Here is a 27,715-nt window from a genome sequence, read left to right on the forward strand (position 1 = left end):
TTTCATCATTTTGCTGGTTTTCAATTTTTTGTAGATAACCTCATGGCTTCTTGGATGTGCATTAGAAAATAGCTTTTGGGTTTGTGCTCACTAGAAGAAAAGAATAAAATTCTGATCAGCTGCTCTGTAAGACTTGGACCCTGCAAGCTTTTTCAGGTGCATTTCTGAAATCATCAATAGCTTCTGCAAGCCTTTACTGAGACTTCTCACTGCTGCAGTTTTACTCTGTATTTTATCCATAGTATACAAGTAAACTGCCCGAGAACTACTGATAGTGACTGAATAGAGCAAAGCAGATGTTGAATTTACCACCACCACCCCCTTTCTGTAGCAAATAAGCATACAAGAATTTCTTGAAGAGGAAACTAGAAAATATGCTGGCTAGGTGTGATCTGGAAAATATTAGTCATTTTGCAAGCAGGAAACTGCTTCCTGAATATCAAGGTGGGAAAACTCTTGAGACTAGCCTTTGTCAGTCCTCTGTGCTGTGTATCTGAAAGCAACTGAATATTCAGGTTGTAGTGGTAGGGAGTTAAATGTGGTATTGAAGGGAAATTAATAGGTATGCTGTTATTCATGAAAAATATGGAAGAACCCTTTGTGTAAATGGCTACTGTAATTGCATGCAGTCATGGTAATTGTGGGAGCGAATGACTAGAAATGCCTTCCAGTTAGTTTGGCTAACTTGCTTATTGGAGTAAGCACCCATTTCAAACAGTTTTCATGGTGTAAGGAAAACAAAAAACCAAAGTCTCTCTTTCTGCCAGCATCAGTGATTCAGTATTGAAAAACAAATGCATCGGCTTCTCAGTTTGGATACTGAAAAGCCTTTCCAATGGAGTGCCTCAAATGGAGACTTCTGAAGCTGTACCTTGCATTAAGCAGTCATGCCATAGTGTGTTACTGTATACTGAAGTTGCCAATAACAGATGGTGAGGGCAATACTGAAACATGGTTTTGGTTGTGTTATTAGATGCTGGAGATCCCATACTAGACTACCTAGAAATCATGGGTGTGTGAAACTTCTGATAATGCTGTGATTTAAATGATCAGAAAAACATTCTTGATGGCTGTAAGGTTGATGGAGTGAAGGTGATGTGGAAGAAGCACTCTCTTAATGTGCATGTTGTGCACTCAACGGTCCCAAAGACCCAGCTTTTGGGTCTGGAACAGCCTGGTGCAGGCACAGTCTGGTGTCTTTGGAAAACTGTGTGCAATACTCCTGCTCATCTCCTAAGAGCCAACTGAAAAAGTGAAGAGAAGCTGTATGCTTCAGCTGTGTACTGTAGAGGGAGGGCAGCTCGTGCTGCTGAGTTGGACAGGGTGGTCTTTGGGCTCCGGGTGCTGCTGTTCTCAACTGCAAAGCCAGCTTGTTGCTTCTTGATGCCGGTCAGAAGATACTCTAATATACAGCATAAACCTGTGTGTTAGAAGGCAAAGTTCTGCCTCCTTTTGTTCTCTGCGTTTGGGGCCTAATCAGAATTTGGCAGCCAGTCCCCTTGATTTCCCCACTCAGTCTTGAAAGCTTCTTAGCTGAGGATGCTGCCTTGGGTCTGTTGCTCAGTATCTCAGGTTTTTGAGAGCATCATCCAGGAGTTGATGCTTATTTTGGATGAAGGAATTGGTCAAATACACTAGAAAATTCCACAGATCTTTCTTTTAATCCATAAGGACTCTTGTGCTGGAGTATAACCCTTTTTCCTTGCCTGCTGTAACTTGTTTTAATCTGCCCTTTGCCCTCGTGTATCTCTTATGAGTTCTTATATTCTGTAGTTGCACCATGCTTCAAAGAGTGGGTGTGGGGGGTTTATGCATGTGGCTTCTTCTGGTTTTTTTGTGTTTAACTGCTTGATTTTTTTAACTTGCAGATGATCTGAATTTCTTGTTCTGACTAGAATACTAGCTAGCTGCACTATTTTACCTTGGTGTCTAAAACCTGGTGGATTATGATTTTTTTTTTTTTTTTAATTGAGCATAGTGACAAATTTTGGAGCTGACTTCAACTCCTGGTGTTGTTCTGACCTGGAGCATTTATTGTCCTTGTGCCCTGTGGCCATACTTTGGTAGTTCGTGTCTGCTGCCTTTCACTGTGAATGACACACAGATATCCTGTCCAGCCTAACGCTGCTTTCTCAACACAATAAAATGCTGCATGTCTGAAATGACTGATAACCATCGATGATTACCATCCGGTAAAGAGTTCAAGAAGGAAGGCAGCTCTAATCAGTTACAGGAGTTCTTCTGTCCAGTTTCTCTCCTTTGTATTTTGATCAGTTCTTCCTATTCAAATACAACTTCTTTCTTTGATCCGACTTTTTAACATTGCTGTAGAAACCCTAGCACTTGTGGGTTCCTGTATGGCCTACCAAGCTGTGATCACTTAGTACTTCTCAGCCACTGAAATTAGGCAAAAATATCTCGCTGAAATCTTGCAGTCTTCCTCTATCTTTCCTGTTAAAGGTCTTGGTCTTTGTCTTTAGTTATGTTTACATTTCTTGGGGGGGGGGGGGGGGGGGTGCCTTTCCAAGGCTTTCCAAGTCTGTACTTTCTGGCTTTTCAGATCTTTGACACTGTGCTGTCCAGCTGGTAACAGGAGAGCTTAGGAAGCTCTTGGCCTCTGTTTTAGTTTTTGAAAGTGAGTGTTAGGGATATTAATGAATTTGCTGTAAAATCATGGAGTTCTGATGCCTCATGGTATCTGACATCTCACAGAGATGCAATTGTGTCAATTTTTTTGCCTCCATGTTTATATTTTTTTTTCCAATTGTATTTCAAAGAAATTGCTGTGCATAAGCCCAGAGTAAAGAAATGACTGTGGGGGGGGGGGGGGGGGGGGGGAGTCTTGGACTCTTTTCTCTTTTAGAAACATCTGAAGTTTCAAAATAATTAAGAATAGCCTAGATATTCTAATGAAAGCCTACTGAAAATGATCAAGCATTCAGAAGGAAGTGGTGTTTTCTATGCAAGGAGAGTGTGGTGTTTTTTTTTTTCCTTTTTCCTGGGAATCCAATTCAGAATCTGTGTGTGTGTATTGAAAACCTAGAATTAAATCCTAGAGAAATCAGTCACACTGCTTTTATAGGCACTGGAAAGTACTTAAGAATACTTACAGAATATAGGGTGTCCAGACAGTGGGATGCACTGTCATGCTGATAATCCTAGAAATTAGACAAGCTCTTTTAAGTGAACCTGTGGCAGGTGGTAGGAGTCAAGAATTACAGGCATTCCTGCTTTGGGCTGTGCTTGTTTTAAAAGGCACCCTGCTTCTGGCTGAAAAATACTTTTTGCTGTGTAAAAGTAAATGAATGTTAACCAAGGGGCAAGACTCAAAGTTTAGCTAAAAAGAAAAACAAAGTGGTGGTGATGGGGGGAGATATGACACACACTGCTAGACTTGCTGCCTTTAGGGGCAGATATAGAAACTTGCCCTCATATTGCTTTTCATGAAATTGAGTTATTTTCCAAGCCTGTAAATACCTGCATAAGTGTGCTTTTACTTGAATGAGAAGTTCTGCTGAGGTCAGCAGAACTGTGTCTGAGTGGAGATGCACGTGGGCTGCAGCCTTAGTGGGTATGGCTTTTAAAGTTGTGCTGCTTGTGTTAATCAGAAGAGTGTATGTGCAGCATGAAATTCAAACTTGAAAAGCTAATTCCAGTAGAAATCATCCAGCCTTTCCTCCCTCCCCCGAGTATACAAATTGTAGTGTTCTCCTAGGTGATAGTGTTTGTCGCAGGTCGTTGATATGCACTGATCTCTCCTGTTACCATATGTAGCTTGTTGTTTCTACTAAGTTGGCCACTGTCAGAGTTTGATTGGCAACTACTGGGAGGGATGGGATGCTGTGTTAGGCAGAGTGGGCACTGTTTTAATCTTGCATATCTGAACTTTAAACATGGTTGATTGATTTCAGAATATCATTTATGCTTGGATTTTTGTTTTGGTTTGAGGATCTCTCTTCCCCCCCCCCCCCCCCCCCCCCCCAGCTGGGTGAAATGAAGAACTCTTTCTTTAGGTTGTGCAGTGTGTGTGTTTGGACTGTGCTGAAAGCTGTCTGGGTGACAGGCTTTGGTTATTTTAGTTCTTAACATCTAATACCTGTGCAGGACAATCTTGGATGTGTTTTGTTTGTGTGGTGTGGGGTTTTTTTGTTCTGCATGAGGTTTGTGCGTGTTTGGTTATGCTGTGGCTGTCTCTACTAGCAGGGACCAAGACTTACAGGGTCCAGGGCCTCTTCTAGTCCAGTGCAGCCCATCACACCAGGAACCTGTAACACAGCTGGGATGTGAAATACTCTCCTCTCTTCCTGGAAAAAGCAGTGACACAACCATAAGATTATTCAAATTAAGTAGATTGATACAATGCTAAAAACTCTGATACAAAGTAATTAGAGCTTAGGTTCCCAGGCCCTTAAGCTTAACTGATGCCTTGATATTTGTTGGTATCTTTGGTTGAACCAAAGTTATTTGCTCCTTGACTATTCACATAAAGTGCATGGTACATGTTATTGTTATAGCCAAGTGCCTCAGAGTCCTTGATGTGTTTAGCTGTACAGTAGCTCTGTGAGGAAGCCTCTTAAAAATAGACCTGCCTGCTTTGTTTCCATTTTAGAAGTGGAGCTGGGAGGGATGCAGAGAGGCAGTGTGCCCTACTGCTGGCACTCTGGGGTCTAGCACAGCAGGGATCTGGACCTAAGCTTTTATTTAAACAACTGTACTTTCCCTCATGGCTGGGAGGGGACCCGAATGATGTCCAAACTGAGCTATGGTTATTCCTTCCAAACAGAGTGCAATCCGGATGTGTGTTAGCTGGGTGGAAAGTCAGTCTGGCAGGAAAAGAAATTTTTTAGTATTTATTTTATTCAATGGGAAAAGAGGCTAGAGATACCAACCAGATCACACCTTTCACTATGATGAGTTGGTTACATATCTCTTGCAGCTTCAGCCCTGATCTTTGCTGAGGGACATGGGTGGAGTCCTTTTTCTTGACATTTCTTTGTAAAGGCACAAGGAGTGTGCCTACATCTAGCATTGTATCAGTTGCCTTCTGAGCAATTGGCAAAGCTGCACAGGCTTGTGTTCAGCAATATCTTGATTAATAATTATGATAGAAGCACTTCTGTTGAGCTCAAGTGTTTTATTTCCACCTGCTAAATCCTCTGTTAGGAAGGCTCTGAAACTAGGTTGATTTAAGTATACTGTCACATTTGAGGCATCCGTTTTCTGATTTGGATAGGCATCAAGTACGCTGGAAAACATTCCTCCTGCTGCTCATAAAAGATCTCTTCTCAAACAAGAGTCTAAGTCTTTACATTGTCCAGCATTGAAATATCATCATAAGCTGGTTCCTGCTAGTCCTGGTGCCTTAGTCATGGTGCAGTTAAGGGCAAAGCACAAAGTTAGCAAAATGCCTTGCAGAATCTTTCTGTTGCCAACATCCATGGTAATTCATTGTATTAGTTTCATCATCTCTTGTCATGGCAGAATAAGCACCAGAGGTGGTGTTTGCAAGGCTTTCTGAGTAGCTGGAGAATGTTCTTGAGCTGCAAAGACCCAATGATGAAAAATAAAACTTTGTTAGTATGCATATACAATATTAATGTGCATTCTTTTGGAGACAGAGAAGGATTTTGATAGCAGGAGTGAAGGCATCTAAGTTTTGGGGCTTTTTAATAGGTTAAGGGGGTAACTTATCCTTTATTTTTTCAAGCGGAAAAAACTCTCAAAACTTTCTCTGAGAGGCTGATAACTGGGTAGTTAATAGCTGGAGTTGTGTATTTTAGGGAGTTTTTGATTTGGAAGTCCCCTTGAAAATTTTTCTTTGCTGGTGTGACTTCCCTCATGCTGTAATAGTGGGGTTCTCTTTGCAAATATATCTCCTAGTCTTATGTTTAACATATGGGGTTTAAAAATGGGTTGTAGTCCAAGGACCTGGGGGGATTCTTCCTGCAGAGTAAGAAGGTCCCCATTTTGGGTGGAGTGGCAAATGTTCCTGCAGACATCAGCGCTACCTTCTGCAGTGAGCATTTGCATTGCCCTCTTGTGGCAGGTGCTACCGGACGGCTGGGACTGGAAAGGCTTTTTATATTATGTTGTCCGGAGTGTTCCCAAGGCACTTCCATTTTTATGATAGCATAACGATGATAAAACAGCTGTGCAGTTCTCAATCTTTAATTTTCTTTTAATTCAGCAGTGCCTCCAGTGAAACCATGGCTTTTCTAATTTAGAAATATGAGTTAGCATGAAAACCTAAAAGTGAAGCTGATGGGATATAGGAAGTAAAGCTGATAATTCTAGATACATCATTGAAATAATGTTCCAAAATAGGTAGTATAGGAACTAATTGCATCCCTCTGATTGTCTGCAGTTAAGCTTGCTTGAAGATTTTTGTAGTGCTTCAGTGATATTAATAATGTCAGAAACTTGGGGAGGGATAGAAATTGAGAACAAAGGTATGGAAAGTTAGATAACCTCTTATTTCTGCCTTGCATGCTTTTTCTTCTTTCCACTAAATAGCGTTCTTATTCCGCCAGGAATAAGAGCCAGCAGTTGTTCAAAACAACCCCACAGCAAAACACAAACATGTGCAAAACTCTGGGCTACCCAACCGGCAAGAATTAGGTTCCTACTTAAATGTTGACATCTTGCTTTTCTGCACACGGTGAGGAGGCTCAGCGTGTGTGTGCGCACATGCGTGTGTGCAAACCCACCCTGCAAACCCCTCCTTCAGGGCGATGTCTTGCAGCCTTGCACAAAGCCCTTGATCTCTTTGTTCTCGCCCGGGCTCGCGGTCCGCAGCGTGGCTGGGGCACAGGGGTTTTATTGCGGCACGAGCTGCTGCGCGGTGGATTCCAGCGTGCCGCCTTCTGCAGGCCTGCTGCCCCTCTAATTGTCGTGTTGTCAGAAGGCGTGTGCCTCCACAAGCCTTATCTGATTCCTACCAAAGGGCTTGCAAGCAATTCAGATGTTGACCCCTTGAGCACAAACAGCTCTTCAAGCTGCCTGCCTCGAGGCATAGCTGCGAGCCGATTTGGACGATGAGCACAGTTGTGTGTCTGTGTGTGTGAGACATACAAGCCTAGTGACTGGCTTTGACACCGGGTTGGAGCACCTGCCCGGGGCAGGGAGAAAGGGGCCAGGAGAGGTGAAAGGTTGGAGGCTGGTGGGACGTGGAGGGAGAGGAGGGGAGTCAAACAGCTGCTTGTGTCAGCACTGGGATAAGTGCAAGGAGATTAATAGTTATTTAAAGAGCAAATGGGGACATGGCATTCAGCTATGGAATGTGAATGTATAAATGCAATGGAATGGGTATTCCACTGTTAACATTTAGACAGATGGTCCCTGGACTGAATGGAATGAAGAGGATCCTTGATTCCCTTAAGGATATCTTAACTTTTAATAGGGTACTTATTTATTTATTTATTTATTTGATTGACTTCCTGGTAGTATCTTCAGCGTTTCCAGACTGTGCTGTCTTGTTAACGCTGCCTGCTTGTTTGGTCATCTTTCTCCATAATCTTAAACAGCCTGGGATTAGAAGGAATAATCTTTAAGTGAAAGCTAAAACACAGTTGTTGTTTTGCTGTCTGTCTGAGCTGTTTTAGGAGACTGTTTTCATCATCATTGTCTTTTCATCATTCTGCTGATTAGGGAGTGTGTCTGATGCTTATCTCCATGAGAAATGAAACAACTGAGTAATACTTCTGCAGACTTTAAGAAGCCTTTAGGTCTCATTAGGGTCAGGGGTTGTGGGACTAATTTTGATTAAATGATCAAAAAATCTTTTTTTGTTGCTGTTGATGGTTTATATTTTGGGGAGGTTAGGTGTGTGTGGTTTTGCTTTGTTTTTCCCCATTAAATACAAAATTATTAATCGGCAAAAAGAACATTCCTAGCCATGTGTGTTCACGTTCTAGCACCCACCATATAGAATTAGCATCAAGGAAAAACATGTATCAAAAGTCCATTAATAAGTCTTGGTTTGCAGAACAGCCTGCAGGAGAAGAGACATAACTGTCATCTGCATTGTTAAAGCTTTGTTCTCCTCTTGGAGAAAAACAATCTAGCCTGGATTGGTCTCTCCTGTGACAGCTATTTAGCACACTTCTAGTGTCCCAGGGTATGTTCAAGTCACAGCACAGTTATGGGCACTTGCTGAATCCCACAGCACGCCTGTTAGACAGGTGAGTGCTTCCCACTGCTATAAATGGGGAAACTGAGGCAGGGAGGGTAAATGACTAACCTGAGGTGACACAGAGAGTTGCTGGTTCATCCAGGATTAGAACTCAATACATAATTGCTTTTATTACTCTAATGCCTGAAGGCCTCAGCCAAAACGGAGGCCCATTAAGTGAAGTGCTTTTTACATAGTGAGGAGCAATCCTTGCCCTGAAGACCTTACAGCCTGAAGTAGGCCAAGGGTGGAGGGGGAGGCGAAGGGCAGCAAGGTGACTTGCCCAAAGGTATGTGTGTCACTGGCAGAGCAAGGGAGAGATCCAGTTCTCCTTTCTCTCTGCCAGGAGTGTCCTCCTGAAGGCCATTCCAGCTCCCGAGATGCAGTCCTCCAGACCATTCCCCACCAGGCCCTTTCCTCTGCAGTGCATCTCAGAGCAACACCCTGCCCTGACTTACTCCTCCTGGAAGATTGTGCATGCCTCGCTGAAGTCTCAGCAGTACTGAGCTTACCTTGGGCTTTTAATTAAAAATCTTGTAAAATGTCAGCCTCTTCCAGTGAAGATGAGAGATATGAGGAAGAGCTCCACTTGGTGGCTCAGTTTTCTCTACCCCCTTCTCTTCTAGAAGGGCAGCTGGGAGCAAAAAGTGTTTGGGTATAGGGAGGATGCCTTACCCTTGGAAATGAACCAGGCTATTTTCCTATATGGATGAAATGACTGGAGAAAGTGGGTGTTTAAATGGCCTATCTGAAGCCCTGGGGAGCTCAGCAGACAGGGGCTTTCTGGTTCTCTTTTGGGTCTTGCACAGAGTGATGAGTACTACTTGAAGCTTCAGTAGGGCTGTTGGGATTCCCACCATTGGGAAAGCTTTTGAATGTGGTCTTTCTGTGGGTGCTCTGACCCAGGAAGCTTTTGGCCTTTGGTATGTAATGTATAATTGTCCTGGAGCTATTCTCTGGAAAAGAGGTGACAGTTGGAAAAGAGGAGAAAGTGGGGAGCAGATTGGCCCAAGCACCATGGCATACGTGAGCTGGACGGCTCTGGGTGGGTTGGACATAGTAGTGCTTGGAGGAAAATGAGATGCTTGGACCTCTGAATAAGGGGAAGAGCCAGTGTCACTTCTGCCATGTCATTTGCTGTCTAATTGTAAAGCTAGGCATATTCATCCTTGCATATTCCTTGGGAAATCCCAGAGGTGCTTTAGGCAGGTACCAAAAAGTCTTTTGGCTTTTGCCCTCTATAAACTGGGCACAAACAGTGCCCTTCCTCAGATAAGCATAGGTGAGAGTCTGTGTACCTGGCCCAACCAAGTGTGCTGCTTACCCACCGTCTTGTCTCTGGTGGTGGCCACTGTTGGCTTCACTGGAGGAATAAAAGAACATGGTGATTGCGTAACCCTGTTTCCCTAAATTCTTTCTCAGCTTCCAACTATTTGTGGTTTTAAAACACAGTTTTAAATTCGGAGTTGTTGCCTTGATGGATTTTTCTCCCATGAACTTGTCTGGTGCTTTTTTGAACATGCAGAGGCTTTTAGTAGCCACAGCATTGTGTGGCAGAAAATCCCGTTTAACTGTGGGCTGCGTGAAGAATCTGTGTGTGTGTGTGTGTGTGTGTGTGTGTGTGTGTGTGTCTTTAAACTAACAGCTAGTGATGTTTTGTTGTTCCCTAATTCTTGTATTAAGAGAGCATGAATAATCACTTCCTATCTGCTCTCTCCTATCACTTAAGAATTTATGCACTTATAATGCATAAACCCCTTTCTCCTTATTGTTTCTTTTACAGGCTAGAGAGTCCTAGTCTACTTAAGCATTGCATGACTGGACAGCATCTACTGGTTTTTCGTCATTCTTGTGTTTCTCTGAACTTTTAAGTTCCCCTCCTCATCTCTCTGAGATGGAGGACCAGGACTGCACATACGATTTAAAGGCTCATGTATGTGATTTTCTGCTAACTTCTCCCTGATCTAACCTTTGCCTTTATGTACTTCATTCTCTAGCCTTCTTTTTTAATGCCTTCAATTGTTTCATACGTCACTTGTACCTGGAGGCTACTTCGGGGGCACAACCTTGACTGCTCATTTAAATGCTACACGCTGTGCAAGTACTGCTACTTACGTATGTGGAAAGGTCTTCTGTGCTGTGAACTTGCTCTCTGCTTGATGAGGCTACCTTTAATTCCTCTATGACTGTCTGTAGCTAGTCACTGGGAAATGAGTGCAGTGTACAGGCCTGGTTTAGGGCTCTAAACCTCTTCTCTCAGTGACTGATACTTCACTTGGTGACTTCAGTGCAGGTACTAGCTGAGTAAGAGCTTCTAAATACCAACGTGGGTAGCAGGGTTGGATCTGCAAGAGGAGGAATGGTCTCTGGATAGAGCTCAAGACTGTCAGAGACTGTGTAACCTTATACAATTTAGAGGCAGTTGCCCTGTAATGAACCTGGGTTTTTGTTTGTTTGTTTTTTAATTGGGTTATAGCAATCCCTCCAAAAAGGTCTGGGTCTGAGGGTGTTGCTAGACACATAGGCTGCCTGTCTCCTTGTGGTGATTTGCTTCCCTGCTAATCACCCTCATGAGATACAAGCCCTTTTCCCATCTTGGCTGCTGACCTACTGTCTGACTGTGGGAAGCTTTTTAGTTCTGTTTCTATCGCCTATCTAAAATGGGGTATGTTCTTTGCAATTCTCCTGATTCTTTGAATGAAATCCTGATTCTTTGAATGAAACATGTAGGATCGTGCTGGGAGCATACTGTAAACCCCACATGGTGAACGAAGGCTGTGTTGTGGCGCGGCAAGCCAGCCTGTGCTAACAGTGCTTTTGTAACGCTTTTGTGCATCTCTCTGCCTCTAGCCGCAGTACACGAACCTGGGGCTCCTGAACAGCATGGACCAGCAGATCCAAAATGGCTCTTCCTCCACCAGCCCCTACAACACGGAGCACGCGCAGAACAGCGTCACGGCACCCTCGCCTTATGCCCAGCCCAGCTCTACTTTTGATGCCCTCTCGCCCTCCCCAGCCATCCCTTCCAACACAGACTACCCAGGACCTCACAGCTTCGATGTATCATTTCAACAGTCCAGCACAGCAAAGTCAGCAACATGGACGGTAAGGGTGCAGCATAGCCTTGCTGTTTCTCTGGCTTCAGTCCCGAGGCCAGTAGTGACACTAGATATGATATATCATTCAGGCTTGTGCAAGAACAGAGTGGCCTGAGTCCTCTTTAGTGCATTGCATGTTACATGCAGGAGGGAGAAATTTATCTTGGCTGCTTTAGGAGGGTGTGGTAGGAATTTAACCCTCAATAATTTCACTAAATCCCAGGTGAATAGTGTGCTGCGAAGAGACAGTCAACTAAAGCCCACACGTGATGAAACGGTGGTTCTCTATTTGTGTCTAGCAGATGTGCCAGAGTAAAATACTGAGCAGGAATAAGAACAGATTCAATGCTTCCCTTGGCTTTCTTAAACACACGCGGGTTTGAGTCAGAGTTGGCATGAAGGGCTGTGCTTGCAGGGCAGAGGTGTGGAGCACTGGTGGTGCTCCCTGCGCTGACTCGTGGAGTAAGGCTTCCTCTCTCACTGTGTCCTGCCACTGTTGCAGCTGGTGGGGAACCCCATTGCTGCCAGCTCTGGTCAGTCCTGGGGTACTCGGATGTGTGGGTTTTTTAGTTTGTTTGTTTCTTAGTTGTTGCTGTTTTTCATTAAGGCATTGGTCTAGTTGTCAACGTAGTCCATTTCCTATCAAAAACCATATAAAGTTTGAAACTTGAAGGCCAGCTCTTGATCTTTGGTGGAGATGACTTGATTGTTCAAGCTGTAGGAGTTAGTAGTGCAGTATCCTGGGCTACAAGAACCGTACGCCCTATGGTGTTTCAGGGCTCTAGATTAAAGATGTTCAGAGTGGAGAATATTGATGTTCAGTATTTACTCTCACCTGCTTCAGGCACTCAGAGTATGTGCTGTGAATCATCTCCCTATAGACAATTTCCCTGTATAGTCAATGAGGAGAATTAGTTAAGTTTTGAACCTTAGACCTTTGTATAACACTAGAAAGTCATGTGCCTAAATTAGGCATTATCAGTAACCCCTGCTGTGCCCGATAATTAAATGAATAAACCAGACTTGAATCCTCTGTGGAAGAAACTGACTTTTTTATATATATGTACTAAATTTTAAAGCATAAGCTGAAGTTGCAGCATCACCATGTTATGCACTATTGTTTTATTTTCCTTCGGTCAAAACTTTCTTGTGATAGTTTTTAATGGGTATCACGATTATTCAACACCTACTTTTTCCATCTTCAGAACCCATGCTACCTGAATAAAAGCACTGATTCTGTTGTTAGCAGAAGACGCACTTTACCAGAAGTTAAGTGCATTAAAATAGAGTTTGTTTGTTTTTTCTCTTTTAAATCTGAGGAAAAAATTTTATCTCAAATTTAAATACAGTCTAGCAGGAATTGCAACTAACTCTATAGAAACTTCAAGCCACTATGTGACAGTGAAGCAGTGGAACCTGTGTGATCCTTTTTATTGGCTAGATGGAAAAAGATGGCACATGACAATAAATCATTGTTTACTTTTAAGAGATAAATAATGCAAACTTTATCAAAAACTAGTAACAGCCTTAAGAAAATTGTGTGGTGTTTTGTTTTGTTCTTTTCTGGAGTTAAAATGTATTATGTCCCTTCAAGAACAAATTTTCCATTTGCTGATGTGTAAAAGGATGAATGATTTTTAAATGACGTGGAAATGCATCTTTTCCTTCTTTTGTATTGGGAATGATGCCTTGTAATCACACTTGTCTTCATGTCCAGGTTTCTCTACCTACACCATGCATAGTATTTATTTTCACTTCCCTTTAAGGAAATGGTTGGTCAGTTTTACTTTCCATTTCTCAGAGCAGGAAAATGCTGCCCTTAGATTTGGCAGAGTGCACTGGAGAGTCCTTTAAAGGAGATGTAAAAAGATGTTCTCTTTTTGATACGTATGTTACAAGGAATTGCACAAGGAAGTCATAGGGAACCAGGGTGTTTGATGCTGTCCTTTAAGCTACAAAAAGCGGTCTTTTGAAATGAGTATTGAATGTATTTAATGGCTTTTTCCAGTAGAGCTGGGGAGGAGGGAGGTACCTGCAAGCTTAAAGGTACAAGTAGCTACCTGGCCCTGTGGGCTGGCATTTTGCAGTCACCAGCCGTGTGCAGCCGGAGGAGAAGCACATTTAGTGTGCCCTCATGTCATCTTGTCCTGACATGGACCACGCTACAGAGAGATGAAGATGTCTTCTGTGTTACTGTGGCAGTCTGTCTAGGGATGCGTAAATGCGTTTTAGTAGGGGAACTGCATCCCAAAGAGTGCTCTGGTTGTCGAGGGTCAAGCACAGCCCTGGCTGGTCTGGGTGTCCCCATGCACCATGGAGCCGAGTGACCCAGATTCGGCTCCTTACGCAGGAGCTGAAGGTGCACTGCACGTTCATCGTGGTTGATGACAGCCTGGAGGTGCTTGCTGGGGACCTTCAATCAATATGCATTTCGCACCAGAGCATCTTTCCATCTTCAGAGCTCTGCCCTTCTGCTAATTAATCCACCAACTCATTTCACATGGGCTCTTGAGCAGTTGGTAATATGTGTTCGACAGCTTTATCAGTGGGGTGGGCGGAGAAGGACATGAAGGCTCTTTCCCGCTGCCGTCCTGAGAAATGTGGAAATGTGGAAAATGATGAAAGAAGGAACGATTGCCCCATTGTCTCAGCAAGAGCAAGTTCTCTGGGTTGTTCACCCCCCCCCCCCGCTATATGACTTCAGATGCTTTGATTAATGCCTGTCGTCATCTTTTTTTTTTTTTTTTTTTTTTTTTAAATGATGGATTAGGAACTTACCCAACTGGAAGGGTTTCTTCCACTGCAGTGACCTATTAAAAGTTTAATTACTAGATGGCCCCACCCTTATTAAGACTCCAAAACTTGAAAGCCTTGTTTCTTAGTTCTTTTCTTTCCTCTTGGTGTTCCCCAGGGCAACAGTATTAAGTAAGGAAGCTCACTGTATCTCACTTTCCCCTGCTTGGGAGTGAATTAACTAGGCTGACCCACCTCGTACTGTTGGGACAGCTTAGTGGTGGCTGGGGGTGGATCTGGTGTCCTGGCTGATGGGGTGCTTAGCCATAGCTGCCACTGAGCTTGTTTGGGGCTGAGTCATGGTAGATTAGGTCATGGGAGTGAAGGCTATGGGCTTGGTGAGAAGACTTGGTTATTTCTCCTGAAAAAGCAGCAGCTGCTCTGAAGGGAGGATTATAGAGCTGTGAGATGCTTCTGACTTCTTCACTTTGTGCATGTAGCTCCTGATTTACATGCTTTGGAGGGAGAAATCTGAAATCCTAGGTAGACTCCCTCAAGTTACTTTTTGTGAGGATGGGGGGCAGGGGGATAGTAGCTGAGTAGCTATCTCTGAAAACAGCCTTAAAATCATCCAGCCAAAAATTGCGGAGAGAAACAGTGGTTGCTGCTAGGTGAGAGGGTGATTTCACATGTATGAGCAATTCACTTTGAAAATATTGCAAATTTTCTCTCTGAAGTCCTTCATGACCCTAAGTAGGAATTCCAGTAAAGCATGCTTTCTAATCGGGTTAGCTCTTCATATATATGCAGTGTTGAACTAATTAATGATGACAAATTGAGATTGGATTGCAGAGGACTTTATAAGCATCCTAGATTATTTTTTTAATTAATGACCTGAGAACACAAGAATATAAGCAGGTTAATCAGTCTTTTAAGAATGAAAATCTTTAACAATTGAAACTCTGCTGAAGTGTTTAAAAACAAAAGCCTTGGCAGTTTAAATTGAAAAAGCTTCTCACATGCATATTGGGACAAGGAGCTCACGTTACAATAAAATCTTCTTGAAAACTGTGACCAAGCTGTGAAGGAAGAAGTAGCTATCATCTTGTAATGATGAGAGAGTAGGTCATTAAGGTTGAGTGAGAAGCTGTACGAATTGGGTGAAGTAACAATGTATCCTGAATCAAGTGTCATTTATTGTGGGATATTTCCTCTGTGAGAATTCCCATATGCCTCAGCCTGCAATATCTCCTCCCATTTTTGCAGCAGCAGAAAGCAAGCCATTTCAAAAGTGTTCCACCTGAGACTTTTCTTTGCCAAAGTAGGTTGTGTGCAGATCTCCCCACCCACTCTGAGTCTAAATAAATAAATAAATGCATGGCCTTTTTCCCCTAAAAAAGATTTGGCAATCACCTGTCACTAGCAGAACCTGTTACATGGGGAAGAGTGAGATTGCAATAGCAAAGTTTAAAAAACAATAAAATAAAGTTGTATGTCAAGGTAAATAAAAGTTAATGTTACTGCCAGACTGAAGCTATCAAAAAATGAATCGGATCCACCCATCCCCATAAGCAAGATACCACCTTATAAGTCATGAGACTCTTTTTAAAAAGACGAACAGGTTCTTCTTATTCTCCCCCAGGTTTTTGAGCCTTTAGGGTGCATCTAATAACTCTTTAAAAACTTTTCTTGGTAGTCACGAGGGCTAAGGAAAAACAGGTCAGAAATAGCTTCAAGTTCTTAACTGAAAACTGAAAAATATTTGCAAATTCTGGATTCTGTTGGAGAAAGACACCCAGCCCTGCAAGACTTGCATAATTCCAGTGTTGGCAATACCTGAGTTTAGCAGTTTATTCTCATGCCCTGCAGTAGGTTGGAGCTGAACAGGGTTAGGGTTGGTCCTCACAGTGCTTTGTCATGAAACAGAGCTCTGCAAAACTGTAATCCATCCTACAGGCAGGCCTACTGATGCCTCTTGTATTCTCCATAAACTCAGCTGTATCTAAAGTTATGTGAAACCATTTAGATTCCAGATTCTCTTTGCTAGCAAAGCCAGATAACTGTCTGTACAACATGCAAAAAAGCAAATAAATGGATTGTGCTAGCTGTGGGGAGTGGATTTGGAAAGGCTGCATTTTAATGAAGGCAAAAGGAATGCAACTAAATTAGTCCACACTAGCAGTAACAGGTTTCCATGATCAAGAATACAAATGTCTTGGCTGGATTATCTCAGTTTTTATTTCAAATTGATTCATTCAATTTCTGTTTTAGATGCATTCAGTGTCCTGAACCACCTGGTAAAATCGGGAAGTGTTTTGTTTTTGCTCTGTATAAAATGATTTTGAGGACTGCATGCAGGCATAAGTGAAGCAGTGAGATAGCAATTAGATGCATGCATTGCCTTAACTCAACAGCCTTTAATTATGTGTTCACAGTGTTCTCTTAAATGAAATAATTGGATCTGTACAAATAGCCCATTGTTTTGGTAACAGTGGCAATGTCCAGTATTACCCTTGAAGGAGGAGAAGTCTGTTGCTGATCATCTGTCTACATCATATGTGAGATTTTTTTTTTAAAAAAGGCCAGTGGCTTGCTCTTTCCCAGTGAATTTAAATGTTGGGCATCATTAAGTGTTCACAAGAAATCTTAGCTTTGTTGTTTCTCAACTATGCAGTACTCACACAATCTGGTTGCCTTCTAGTTAATGCAATTAGAGCTTTCTTACTTTGAATATCAATTTTAAGGCCCCCAGGAAAAGGGGAATGGAAGTGGTCTTGTTTCAGGACTCTGAATTTTCCTCTTCTTGGAGGCACCTAGACAGCAACAGTGGAGGCTTTAGCTCTTTGCACAGGGCAGCTGCAAAGGCAAGAGAGACTCATTAGTGCCGAAGGTTTGCAGACATCTCTAGAAGCGTTGTGCTCTGTCATCATCCAGACGTTTTGCTAATCCTTTTGTGGCTTTAAACATAGATTCTCTCTTCAGGCCAGCTGACTGCTCAGCAAAGTTAACTTTGCTTGTGCAAACTCCCCTTGTTATAGCAGGAGCTAGGAAGGGAAATTTTCCTGAGGGAGAAGAGCAAACTGGCAGGAGAAGGCAGCAGAGGGGGAAGTGGGCTTGCAGCTGAGGCTGCACAAGCTGTAGGCTGTGAGAGAACTGATGCAACGGCTAAGTGCTTGGCTTGGCGCTGCTTTGAGCAGGGCAGGAGCCCTTCCATTTTTGGGCATTTGTCCCAGGTGAGAAGTGGTAAGAATGAGCTTCCTCAAGCTCTTTGCAGCCGTAGTTGCCTGTTTGAGCATTCTCCTGCTTATGACTTCCTAAAGAGGCTGTTTCTCGTATGCTCCTCTTGCCTGTGCAGAGCAAGCAGGGGCAGAGGACACAGTTTGATTGTAATGACAGCTCTTGCGTGTCAAGAGGTTGTGATTGCACTTTCCTGGCTGAAGAGCTTGTCAAGTATATTTCCTTCTCTGTGATAGTCTAGGCCCTAATATTAAAGCTGTGGATTTCCTTGAGACATATGCGACTTGTCCTAGGTCAGCTGCCTGGAAAGAGAGGAGCCAGGCTTGTTGTCTTTGAAGAAGGTGCCTTTCTCACGGCAGGGAAATGTTTTCAAGCTAGCAAAGCTGAGAAGAACCAGTTCACCTGTGAGAACCAGTTCAGGAGGGGCCTGGTGAATTCTATTTTGTGTGTGTGGTTTTTTGTTTGTTTGTTTGTTTTTTTTTAGTGCTTGGGTAGAAGGAGATCTGAGTGCATTAGGTTCCCATTAAACTGTAATTGTGCTTTTTCCCCCCCTAATCTCATTGTCATGTATATTTTGTTTTTATTAGCAGTTATCTTTTTCTGTTACTCCTTAGAAGCAGCTGTACAGATCTAGGCCATAGTTTCCCAAAAAATCTTCTTGACATGAGCTGGCCCTTTCCTTTTTCTTAAGCTATATTTTCCTTTTTTGTTTTTGTTTGCTTGCTTCGTAAATCATATCTAGGCAGTGTAGTTGCCCTATCTGAACTGCTGTCATTGTAGTGATAAGTTTTGTTATGTGCTCTAGAATCGTGCTCTCAGCGACAACAGAACTGCGTTGTGGCATAAAACCACATTATAGAGGTATAGCTTGCAATACCCAGGAAGGATGAGAAGGGAAGTTATTTACTTTCTGATAATACAAAGTGATATGTGCTGGCATTGGGAACAGAAAACTTGGTCTCCAGACTTGCAGTGCCATATGTTCTGCTGTTCAAACAGCCTGTTGACTTTATGCATCTTTATGCATCTGCTTTGTGCATCTAACTTCTGGAGCCTAATGCGGGTTTTGGCATCCCTGTAAGGTTGTGGGGGCCAGGAGACACAGATGTTCAGGGGGCTCTTCTCGACAGAGTCATTTGGACATAACTGATGGTATGATCAGATGTAAATTGATGCTGTGAACGTTCTTTTCTTAAGTAGGATTTAGTTTCTTGGTCACTATGCTTGTGCTGATCCTCTCCCAATATAATAGGAGGCCAGTTGGAGACTGCATTTGCAGATCCTGAGATGCCTGTAGCAAAGTGCTGAGAAATGAGGGATGGATATAGTAGGATGGAGAAACTAGTCATGGGGATGGGTTGTATTATACTGGCATCAGAACCACTCCCCCTCCCCAAGCTGGCACAAGTTGTCTAAGGTTTTGTTCATTTTTGAAGAAATTCTGAGAGAATTAAGTGTGAGAACCATTTTTTTGGTAATGAAAATTATCATCATTCTCTTAATGAGAACTTTTTTGTCTATGCGGACAGAAAAAGTGTTAATTAAACATAATTTTCATCAACTCAACTTACATAAAGAAGCCCCACCTACTTTCATGAGAAAGGAATAAAGAGAATCCTAATCCTGGATTAGGTATCTTTCACTACACAGATATAAAACAACACCGTGTGAAAAGGGGGAAAATATATATGTGTGTACGCATGTACCCCCCCCCCCAACATACCAGTGTGCCTCCAGCAGTATTACCAGAGGAATTAACTTTACAAGAAACAGCCACAGCCTGGAAAGAAGACATTTTTGAAGTAAAAGCTGAATGAGGCTTGTGGTTTTTTGAAAACTATGAGAAGGAAGAATTAAAAAAACACTTACAGATAACAATAGTTGATGTTGTGAGATGAGTGAACATCTTAAAGTAGGGGAGGGTCACTTTTTAAATTTCCTCTTCTTTTTCTTTTCCCTCTTCTTAGTTAAAAATTGGCTTCTACTAAGAATGACATGTAGGATTAATGTAGTACTTTGAAGATTTAACATGCTCCACAAACATTACTTTCCTAATCAGCAAACACCTTTGCTTGGTAAGCAAATCAGGAACGTAGTCGCCATTTTAGAGAAAGGGAAACCAAGATGCTGGGAGTGCCAAAATTTGCAAAGCAGTATTTTTTTATTATTATTATTTCTTTTTCTTTTTTTTTAAATACTTTGGGGGTTTTGCAGTGTTGAGCATAGGGACTGCCTCTAGGCTGGTTTCTAAAAGCTGCTGAGCTCTCATGGTTTTCATAAGTGCTAAGCATGCAAATTGTAAAGAGGCCCTGCATGTCTCAAACAAGGCATCCAAAGGGTTGCCTCCATAAGTTTTTCCAAAGGTCACAGCAAGCTGGGCCAGAAGGGAGGCCGCCCATTCCTGAGCAAGGAGAGTTTCCTAAAGCATTGCCAATTCCCCCATGTCATTGGACTGTAAGACTTTTTGCTTACTTAAACTGTGTCAGTTTAACCTTGTTTGAAGCTATTTCAAACAAACAACCCCCCCCAAAAAAAAACTTTGTACAAGAATTACTTGAGTGACTAATAGCGTACTTTCAGTGGTGTGCTGAAGCAAGCCTCGTTTTTGTGTGTGGAGCATTGGTGGTGCTATGTATACTTGAGGGTTCAGCTCTCGTTTTTGGCAGACCATATGCTATGAAGAAATGTCCTACTTCTTTTTTAAAAAAAGAAGTGTCCCAGGTAGGGATGGCTTCTGTATAGGAAGAGCATGAACTTTATTATGCAATGGAAATTTTTTCATGAGGCTTTTGCCATGTACAGGTGTATCAGATTTGTAATTGTAAACACAGTAGGATAGCTACACAAATGAGAGTTTATCCTCTTAAAAATAGACCTGCATAGAGAAATAGCGTCTTTGTATTGGTGCAATCTGTACATTTCCAGGTGTTACAGTTAACATTTTAAACATCAGAGGTAAACTTACTGCATCCGCAGAGCAAGGCTGCTGTTTCTTCCTTATTTTGTCAGATGCGGTCTGATTTCTTTTTAAAGAGAGCAAAAGTCTGACTTGTCTGATTAAAAAGGAGTGCTTCATGATCCGTTGATACACTTTAACCACTACAATTATTCTAAATGCAGCCTGGTGAGCAGGCACCTGGCCTTGGAGCCTGGCAGACTTGTGCTTTCTATGCTGCTGCCTCCTGGGGTCATGTCTGCTCTCATGTTGAGGAGCAGTCTAATGCCCAAAGTGGTCCTGAATTCAGGCTGCCTACAGATTCCCCTGTGTCCATGATGGCAAATGTTGGGATCCCTTTAGGGAAGAGCCTAATGTCAATTTGAAGTGTCGCACAGGCTAGGCTCAAATAGGGATTCGGAGGCAGGACTTGGGGCCACCTCTCCTGCCCGTGTGCGCTGTCATACACCATCAAGTCTGGGGCGCACCAGTTTCCCTCTGGGGAGGAGAAGCTACGTTGCCTGGAGATGCTCTGGTAGTGAGCGGCAGAGATGAGAAGTGGATTTGGCTCCAAGCCCAGCCTCGGAGCTTCTCCTGCCCTGTGATTTAGATGTAATCTGGGTAATGTTGTGCAAGTTGTTCCCTCCGCCTCCTTTCCACACCCTTAGTCAGGATGGTGTTGCCATGCGTGATCCCTTGTCGTAAAGCACTTGGCCCACAGCTCCAAATGCTAGGAGATGGCTGGGGATTGCTGCCTGCCATGCATCCGATAGCAGAAGGCTTAACTTTCAGGCCTCTTCTTCTGACCTGTTGTTGGGACGCTAAAATATTTCATAAACCAACTTTTTATCAAAGCAAAAAATATCTCCCAGCTAAAGCTGGATGCTGCCCGAGTCCCAGCCAGGTCATCGCTCCCCTGCTTCAGATCTAGAGCTTTACCAGGGTTGGTCCACCAGGTAGGAAAACTGCTGATGCAGAGGCTATTTGAAGGCTACCGCACAAAGGAAAGCTTCTCTTCCTGATTATGTAGATAGAGCACTATGGTATACAAGCGTTGCTACGTTAGCTACGGTGCGGAGCCTGAGCGAACACACCCTGCCGCTTGTCGGGGCTTATTAGTTCAACCACACAAACTGTGGCTGCGCAGCTTTGCCCGGGAGCTGACTTGCTCCTCACCTCCTTGCAACGCAAACAGAACGAGCGCAGGGTTGCCTTCGAACGTGTGCCGAGGTTTCCTTGGCCACTCTGAAAACGTGGATCTGAAAAGGATTCCCAGGGGGTTACCGCCCTTGAGAGCAAAGGGATGGAGAGCAGAAGTGCTGGTGCGGAGCCCAGAGGATGCCTGGGAAGCTGTCGGCAGGGCAGCCTGCCCTCTCTGTTCACTTTTTGGTGTCAGCATCTCAATGGGTGGGAGAGAAAAAGTATTCCTGTAAGATGTTCATCAGGCAGCTGAGCACTAAATGACATCTGTTCATTAATCAGCGAGGTGGTGACTGGTTTTATGATGAGTTCCATGTTTCCTGTCTCTTCTGCTGCAAACCACTCACGTTATTCATTCTTAGTCACTTTTTCTGGCCAGGCTTTGGTGAGTTTGTGTTGGCATATGAGTAAAGGGGACTCCTACAAAACTTGTCTGCGCAATTTTAGATTTCTTGCTAAAATCTTTACAAAACTGACACCCACAGAGAGGTGGTGAGGGCCCTAGGAAAAGCTTTAGAAGAAACTTCATTGTTAATTCCATAAAGATTAAAGCTTCACAAAAACAAAACATATGGACTAATTGCCTCAAAATTGAGTTTCCGTAACAAATTAATGGATTTAATCTTTATTCAGAACCCCCTTAGTGTGCCAACTTCTCAGACAATTCAGTTTTACAGGCTTCTTTTGCTATACCTTTTGTAAGGGCTGAAGTGTTTGACTTCTTTCTCTGTGGGTCCATTTTTCAGCTGGCTGATCTGTGCAAAACGTAGAAGGGGAATGGGCATTGTGTTGGTGGCACTCTGACGGAGCACGGCAGCAAGGGCACTGGCTGACGGGAAGAGCAGCTCTGCTGGTGAGCTGGATTCCAGGTGGAATTTGCAGGGACAAAGGTTTTTTTAGGGGGAGGACACCCTTTCCATGTTGCATGCGCCTGACATCACGAGCGCAGAACACCCTGATGCTGTTAGTCACGCTGCTGATTGCAATTTGTTTAATGGAGCCGTTTTGTTTTAATACGTTGATACTTTGATGTGTGTTTTGAGAGGTATTTTGAGGAAGTGTCCTAAAACCAGGACTTGTAGGGTCTCTCCCCTAAATGGGGTCACTTGGTAGTGTTTTTAAGGGTTGATATAGCACGTGGCCAAGACTTAATCTGTTGGTTAGCGATTTGGATTGACTAACTCTTGACAGCTTCACTCTCCATCATGTGGGTCTGAGCTGTTGCTGACCAGCCCCTTGCCTGTGAAAGCCAAACTCCAGCGATGTGCCTTGCCCTGAGCACCCCAGATCACACCTAGTCCGAGAAGTGACCTTAGCATAACCTGTCAGCTGGGGATGTCAGCAGTTTGAGCTCCCAGGAGAAGCAGAGCTGAGCACACAGGCAAACGACAAATGCCAGGGAGTGGTGCAGGACCGTCGGGTATTGCTGCATGCTGGGGGCTCTCCGACTGTGTGCAGCTCACTGCCTCGAGCCTGCCTGGCATGGATCAGCAATGGGTGTAACAGTTCACTCAGCCTTTTTTTCCTCCCTGTTTTTGGGGGGTTTTGTTTTTTGTTTTTTTTTGCTTTTTCCACTGGCCATACCAATCTGATTACACCTTTGAGGGATCATCCGCCCCTAAAGCTTAATTAAGGAGCTCGTCTGACTCGTCACTGACTCACCTGCCACTGTATGAGCTCATGTCTGACTTGTCCTAAGAAGATAGTGAAATATGTCAGGCTTCTCTGAAATATAGCATTTTTTGTTGTTGTTTTATTGCACCCCTGACATTGCTGTTGGCTGCTGCATTGGTGAACAGAAAGATTACTGCCCCGACTTGGTTACACTTATCTAAACTCAGTAGCTCACCTCTTTGTGCCTTGAAAAACCAGATGGGGTTTTGCTTGCACAGCTGTAGGTATGTTAGAGTTAATAAAAAAATAAAATAAAATAAAAAATTAAATAACCTTTGCGTTCTGGCTTCAGGCAAAGTAGGTGAAATGATGTGTTTTGGAGATGAATGCTCTTGCAGGAGGCAAGATGTAGCTTGCAGGAGAACATCTGCAACCAATCCATTCTGTATGAGATGGGGCCAAGACTTGTTTGTATCTCGCTACCTGTTCAAACATGTTGTAGCACAGCAAAACGAGGTTTTGAATGCATTGAGGAAGGGTGGGTAAGAAGGGAAAGAGACATCAAGCTGAATGTTTGCTTAATAGCTTTGATTTCTTCATTAAACTTTTAAGCACCTTAATAATTTGATTAGTTGCTTTCAGAGCAATGTAGAATACTTTAACAACAACAAAAAAAAATGCGAGGGGGGGGGGAGGGGGCTCATCTTGGTGCTGCAAAATGAGTTTGTTTTTTGGCCTGGAGCAAATCTGCTAACCATTTGCTACTTTTGTGGACCCACCCCAAGGACTGTGGGTAGAAGGATGTTCTGTAATATGTTGATCAAAGAGTCTGCAGAGATTCAGTTACCAGGTTGACTGCCTGAATGCCAGAATAGAGCTCCCCAATCAAATGGTCATTGCCACCTACTTTGATTCCAGGTGTTTTGTAGGAACTAAATGTAGACTGAATGTTTAGCAACTGCAGTTTGCAAAGCTTTGTCTGCCAGCCTTTAATTGTTCACTTGAAATGTCTCTCGAGGCCTGTGGTAGCACAGAACAGTTACATGACTCAGTAGCAGCTGAAGTGGTGAGGTTTGTAATAGAGGTTTTCATATTCAGCTTAAATACTGAACTTTGTGTTATTTTTTTTTTTTAAGCAGACCCCCAAGATGCATGTGCTACTGTATTTCTCGTTTGCACATGTAACTAAAGAGTTTTGAGTGTGCAGACCGTGTGAATCTGTGGGATCTGTTGTCTGTGGTGTGCAGCAACTGTTGCTCAGATCCTTCTCCTTGTTATGTGGGCTGGATTCCTTGCTAGGGAGCTGGGGGGACTGACTTGTACTGAATATGGTGGAGAGTGTGAAAGCAGTGCTTCTAAAATCCTACTGCTATCCTCAGAGGGAAAGGGCACTGATTTGAAGGGTCCTCTGTTTTGCCTGGACAGGGCTGTTGTGCTGCCTGAGTAGTATTTTGCCAGTGCTTGACACCAGCAGGCTGCTGCTGCAGGAGTCACCAGACTAGAATGAGAGGAGTGTGAACCGCAGACTTTTTGCATTGCCTAGCATTGAATCCTGCCTTGACTTTGCCAAATGTGCTTGCTTAAGCCAGGCAGCTCTGGCTATGTGCTAATGCCCTTCAAGGCCCCAGTGCACAAGCAAATTAACAAGTGTAGGATGCAGAATAGCCTTTTCTCCCTTTGATGTAGACAGGACTACTCCATTGTGCCTTTGCTCCTGGAAAAAGAAGATGCTCTTATCCCTGCATTTGCATGCCTTTGTCAAGCCCCTAGTGATTCTCAGCACTGCTTTTCACCTGTATTCCCTGGCTGGCTACCAAAAAAGTCTCCTCCTGCTTGTCCATGCTCAGCAGGTGGACACCCATGCTCAGAAGCGCCTTAGGCTTCATGCCACGCTGCGTGGACTTGCCAGGCTGCGTCTGGAAAGGGAACTGCCGTGTCTACATAGTACTACCTCAGTGGACGAGGTTTATTAGCTCTGGCCCATAGCAACTTTGGCTTTGCAATCTGGGGGCAGCACAGCAATGGCCTGGGTGCATCTGAACGCCTTCCTCCAGCACATCACGCTCTGGGTTAGCAAGTGACCCTGCAGCTGCAGTATGGGCATGCCTGCAGTGGGTCTTGAGCAAGAGCACTGGTTACTCTTGCTTGCTCTGCAGAGAGCGTCCTAACATACAGAGGCGCTCAGGGCTGTGCCTATATGGTCCAGATGGTAGCTCAGTCCCCATGCTTTGGGCTTTTCATATTAGATGGCTTAAAGTGGCCCTCTTGTCCTTCCTAGGCCTTAAGTTTTCTCTACTAGACTGGATGAAAAGGCTGGTACAGCACCCAAGCTATCCGAATAGGACTTTCCCAATGGTGACTCATGAAATCTTCCTTTTCTGTCTTCAGAACTGTGTTGCCAGGACAAGCTCTTGAGCGACAGCAGAGCTCATCTGTGGAAAAATCTTCTTTAGAGGGAGCATCCAAAACTGTTGTCCATCCTGGCTTTTGTTTGCTTGCTTCGGAGCTCCCATCCCCTCAAGAGAGGTGGCCAAAGCTTATGTGCTAGAAATGATGCTGTCTTACTCAAATGCTGGATTAGTTCTCTGTTATCATTCTGCCCCTGTGTAAGCACTGTGTTTTCCACAGACTCCTCCAGCCATCTTTTTATCAGACATCAAAACTTCTGCTAGCGCTTTCTCTGAATTGCATGATATAATTATTTTTCCCAGCCCACTATTGCAGTGTGAAAAATGGGCCCCTTTTCCTTCTGTGAAAGACTTCTTTTCAAAGCACTTACTAGTTGGAGAGCCAGCACATGGATGAGCGTACACCAGGCTGTGTGGGAATGGAGTGGGGAGTTGTGTTGTTTTGGGTGTTGTTTTTCGTTTCCTTACTTTTTTCTTTTCTCCCTTGGCTGCAGGAGCAGCTAAAACCTGTAACCTACAGGAGTTGGAAGCTCCATGCAGAAAATTAGCTTAGGTTGGTGGAAGACTTGAGATCACATTTTTGTTGGCTAATTAAAGGATTAAAGGCACAGAGACTTAGAGTGAACTGTCAGTGTGCTATAGAAGAGAGCCTTTGATGGTTGAATCTGACTTGAGATTAAACAAATTGCATTTAAATAAGAAGTATGTGGCAACAGTTATAGTCTAGCTGGGCCTCTATCACTTGTTGTCCTCCAGGACTAGGCAGCTGGTGTGCTGTGACGAGGGCTCCTACTCCTCTCCAGCGGTCTTGCTCCTGAGCTTCTCCCCCTTTGTGTCTGTTGCCTTTAAGCTTTTTTGAACTGAGGCAATTTCTTCTCACCCAGGGCCGTGTGCAGAGGCCCAGTGCTCATGTACGTTACTTCTAGGCAATAATCCTGCTGTTTTATCTTAGTATTAGCATAGTTGCCTCCTAGTGATGTGTGTTGTCATGTGTTTGATCCTGTTTAGGGTTCTTTATTGCATCCTGGTGCTTTGCTGTCTGTGATAAGACAGCATAAGGTAAGTCTGTTTCTCCATGGGCTCTTTCTGGTTGTTCAGTTGTGAAGTTGGTGGACAAAGAGTCTTTTGGGTTATGCCAGCTGTGTAATGGTGGTGTCTTCTACATAGCCATTGGCCTCATGGCTGTGGCAGATAAAAACCTGGAGGGATACTTAGGTGTCACTGGTCTGGTTCTGCAGGCTCGAAGCCCCTGCTTTGTTTGGTGCCAGTTATCTTCAGTATGCTACATTTTTACTGCAAATGATTTGCCAGTGTTGGCCCCCTTCCTCCTCCTCTCCCTGGTTTGGATGGCATGAAATTCAGAGCTGCTAATGGGCTGTAGTGCAAGACTAACATTTCTCAACATTTGTAGTGATGCAGTTCAGAGATTGACGGTAGCAAGCTCAGGGCAGAGACTTGCTTTCTGCAAGGGCAGGGATTCATCTGTGCAACACTGTGTAGGACAACGGCACATACTTTCTGTGCCAGGGTTTGTGCTTTTCTCTGATGCATCATGTATGAGCTGTAAGGAAAAGGAGTACTGGACAGTGTGAGCCAATAACTTGTTCTGATGTTGCAACTCTGTCTTGTTTTGCACCTTTTTTGAGGGGGAGGAGAGGGCTTATCTCTAGTTTTGCTCAACTCAAATAAGATTATGACTTTTTTGGTGGGAAGATGGAGGAAATCACAAAATTAAAACTCATGAAAAGATTCTGGAATTCTAAAAACACTTAGAAGCATGGCATGGCTTACCTAATTGGGTGTGGTTAGTGGGGAAATCTGACTTTAAAACAATGTTTCCCAGGGAACTATTCCTGTTCTCGTTATTACCCACTAATGAAGACTGCTTTGGGGTGGGAGTGGGGTGGGGAATGGGACAGGAAAGCAATCGTACTTTAAATGGAGTGGGTTTTCTCACAAAGCATCTGTGGCTTGGTGTCTTCAGAGCTTGTATCTTGTAAATGGAGAAGTGTAGAGGTGGTGAAGTCTGCAGGGACAAAGAGCTTTTTGGTGTTTTTCTTGGAAAGCCACCTTCAGATTTGTGGTCATGAGGATCTGCATCTAAATCCACATTCATTCATTGTTACGTTTCCAATTAGGTCATACAGATGACGTGATTATCTTTCAGTTATCAGGTGAAATGAGTCAGTCAGCTCGATATTGAGAGATTTGCTATAATTTGTTTCCAATAATTTATAGATCTGTAACTTTGTCAAGGAGCATTTGGGAGATTATTCCTGGCAAGTTTATCTAGCAAACTTGTAGATTTGCTTGTAAAGTG

At 43.6% G+C, this 27,715-nt stretch overlaps 1 protein-coding gene across 2 annotated transcripts in view; it reads left to right on the forward strand.

Moving 5' to 3' along the window:
• The window catches only part of TP63 (tumor protein p63), a 113,850-nt gene that overhangs the window by 48,199 nt on the left and 37,936 nt on the right, over nucleotides 1-27,715 (forward strand). For both annotated transcript variants that reach the window (XM_026093515.2, XM_026093513.2), the window contains one exon: nucleotides 11,021-11,275. In XM_026093515.2, the coding sequence (XP_025949300.1) occupies nucleotides 11,021-11,275 (255 nt within the window). The remainder of the gene's footprint in view (nucleotides 1-11,020; nucleotides 11,276-27,715) is intronic.

This window comes from Dromaius novaehollandiae, chromosome 9, assembly GCF_036370855.1.
Source record: "Dromaius novaehollandiae isolate bDroNov1 chromosome 9, bDroNov1.hap1, whole genome shotgun sequence".
In the NCBI taxonomy this organism is placed as follows: Eukaryota; Metazoa; Chordata; class Aves; order Casuariiformes; family Dromaiidae; genus Dromaius; species Dromaius novaehollandiae.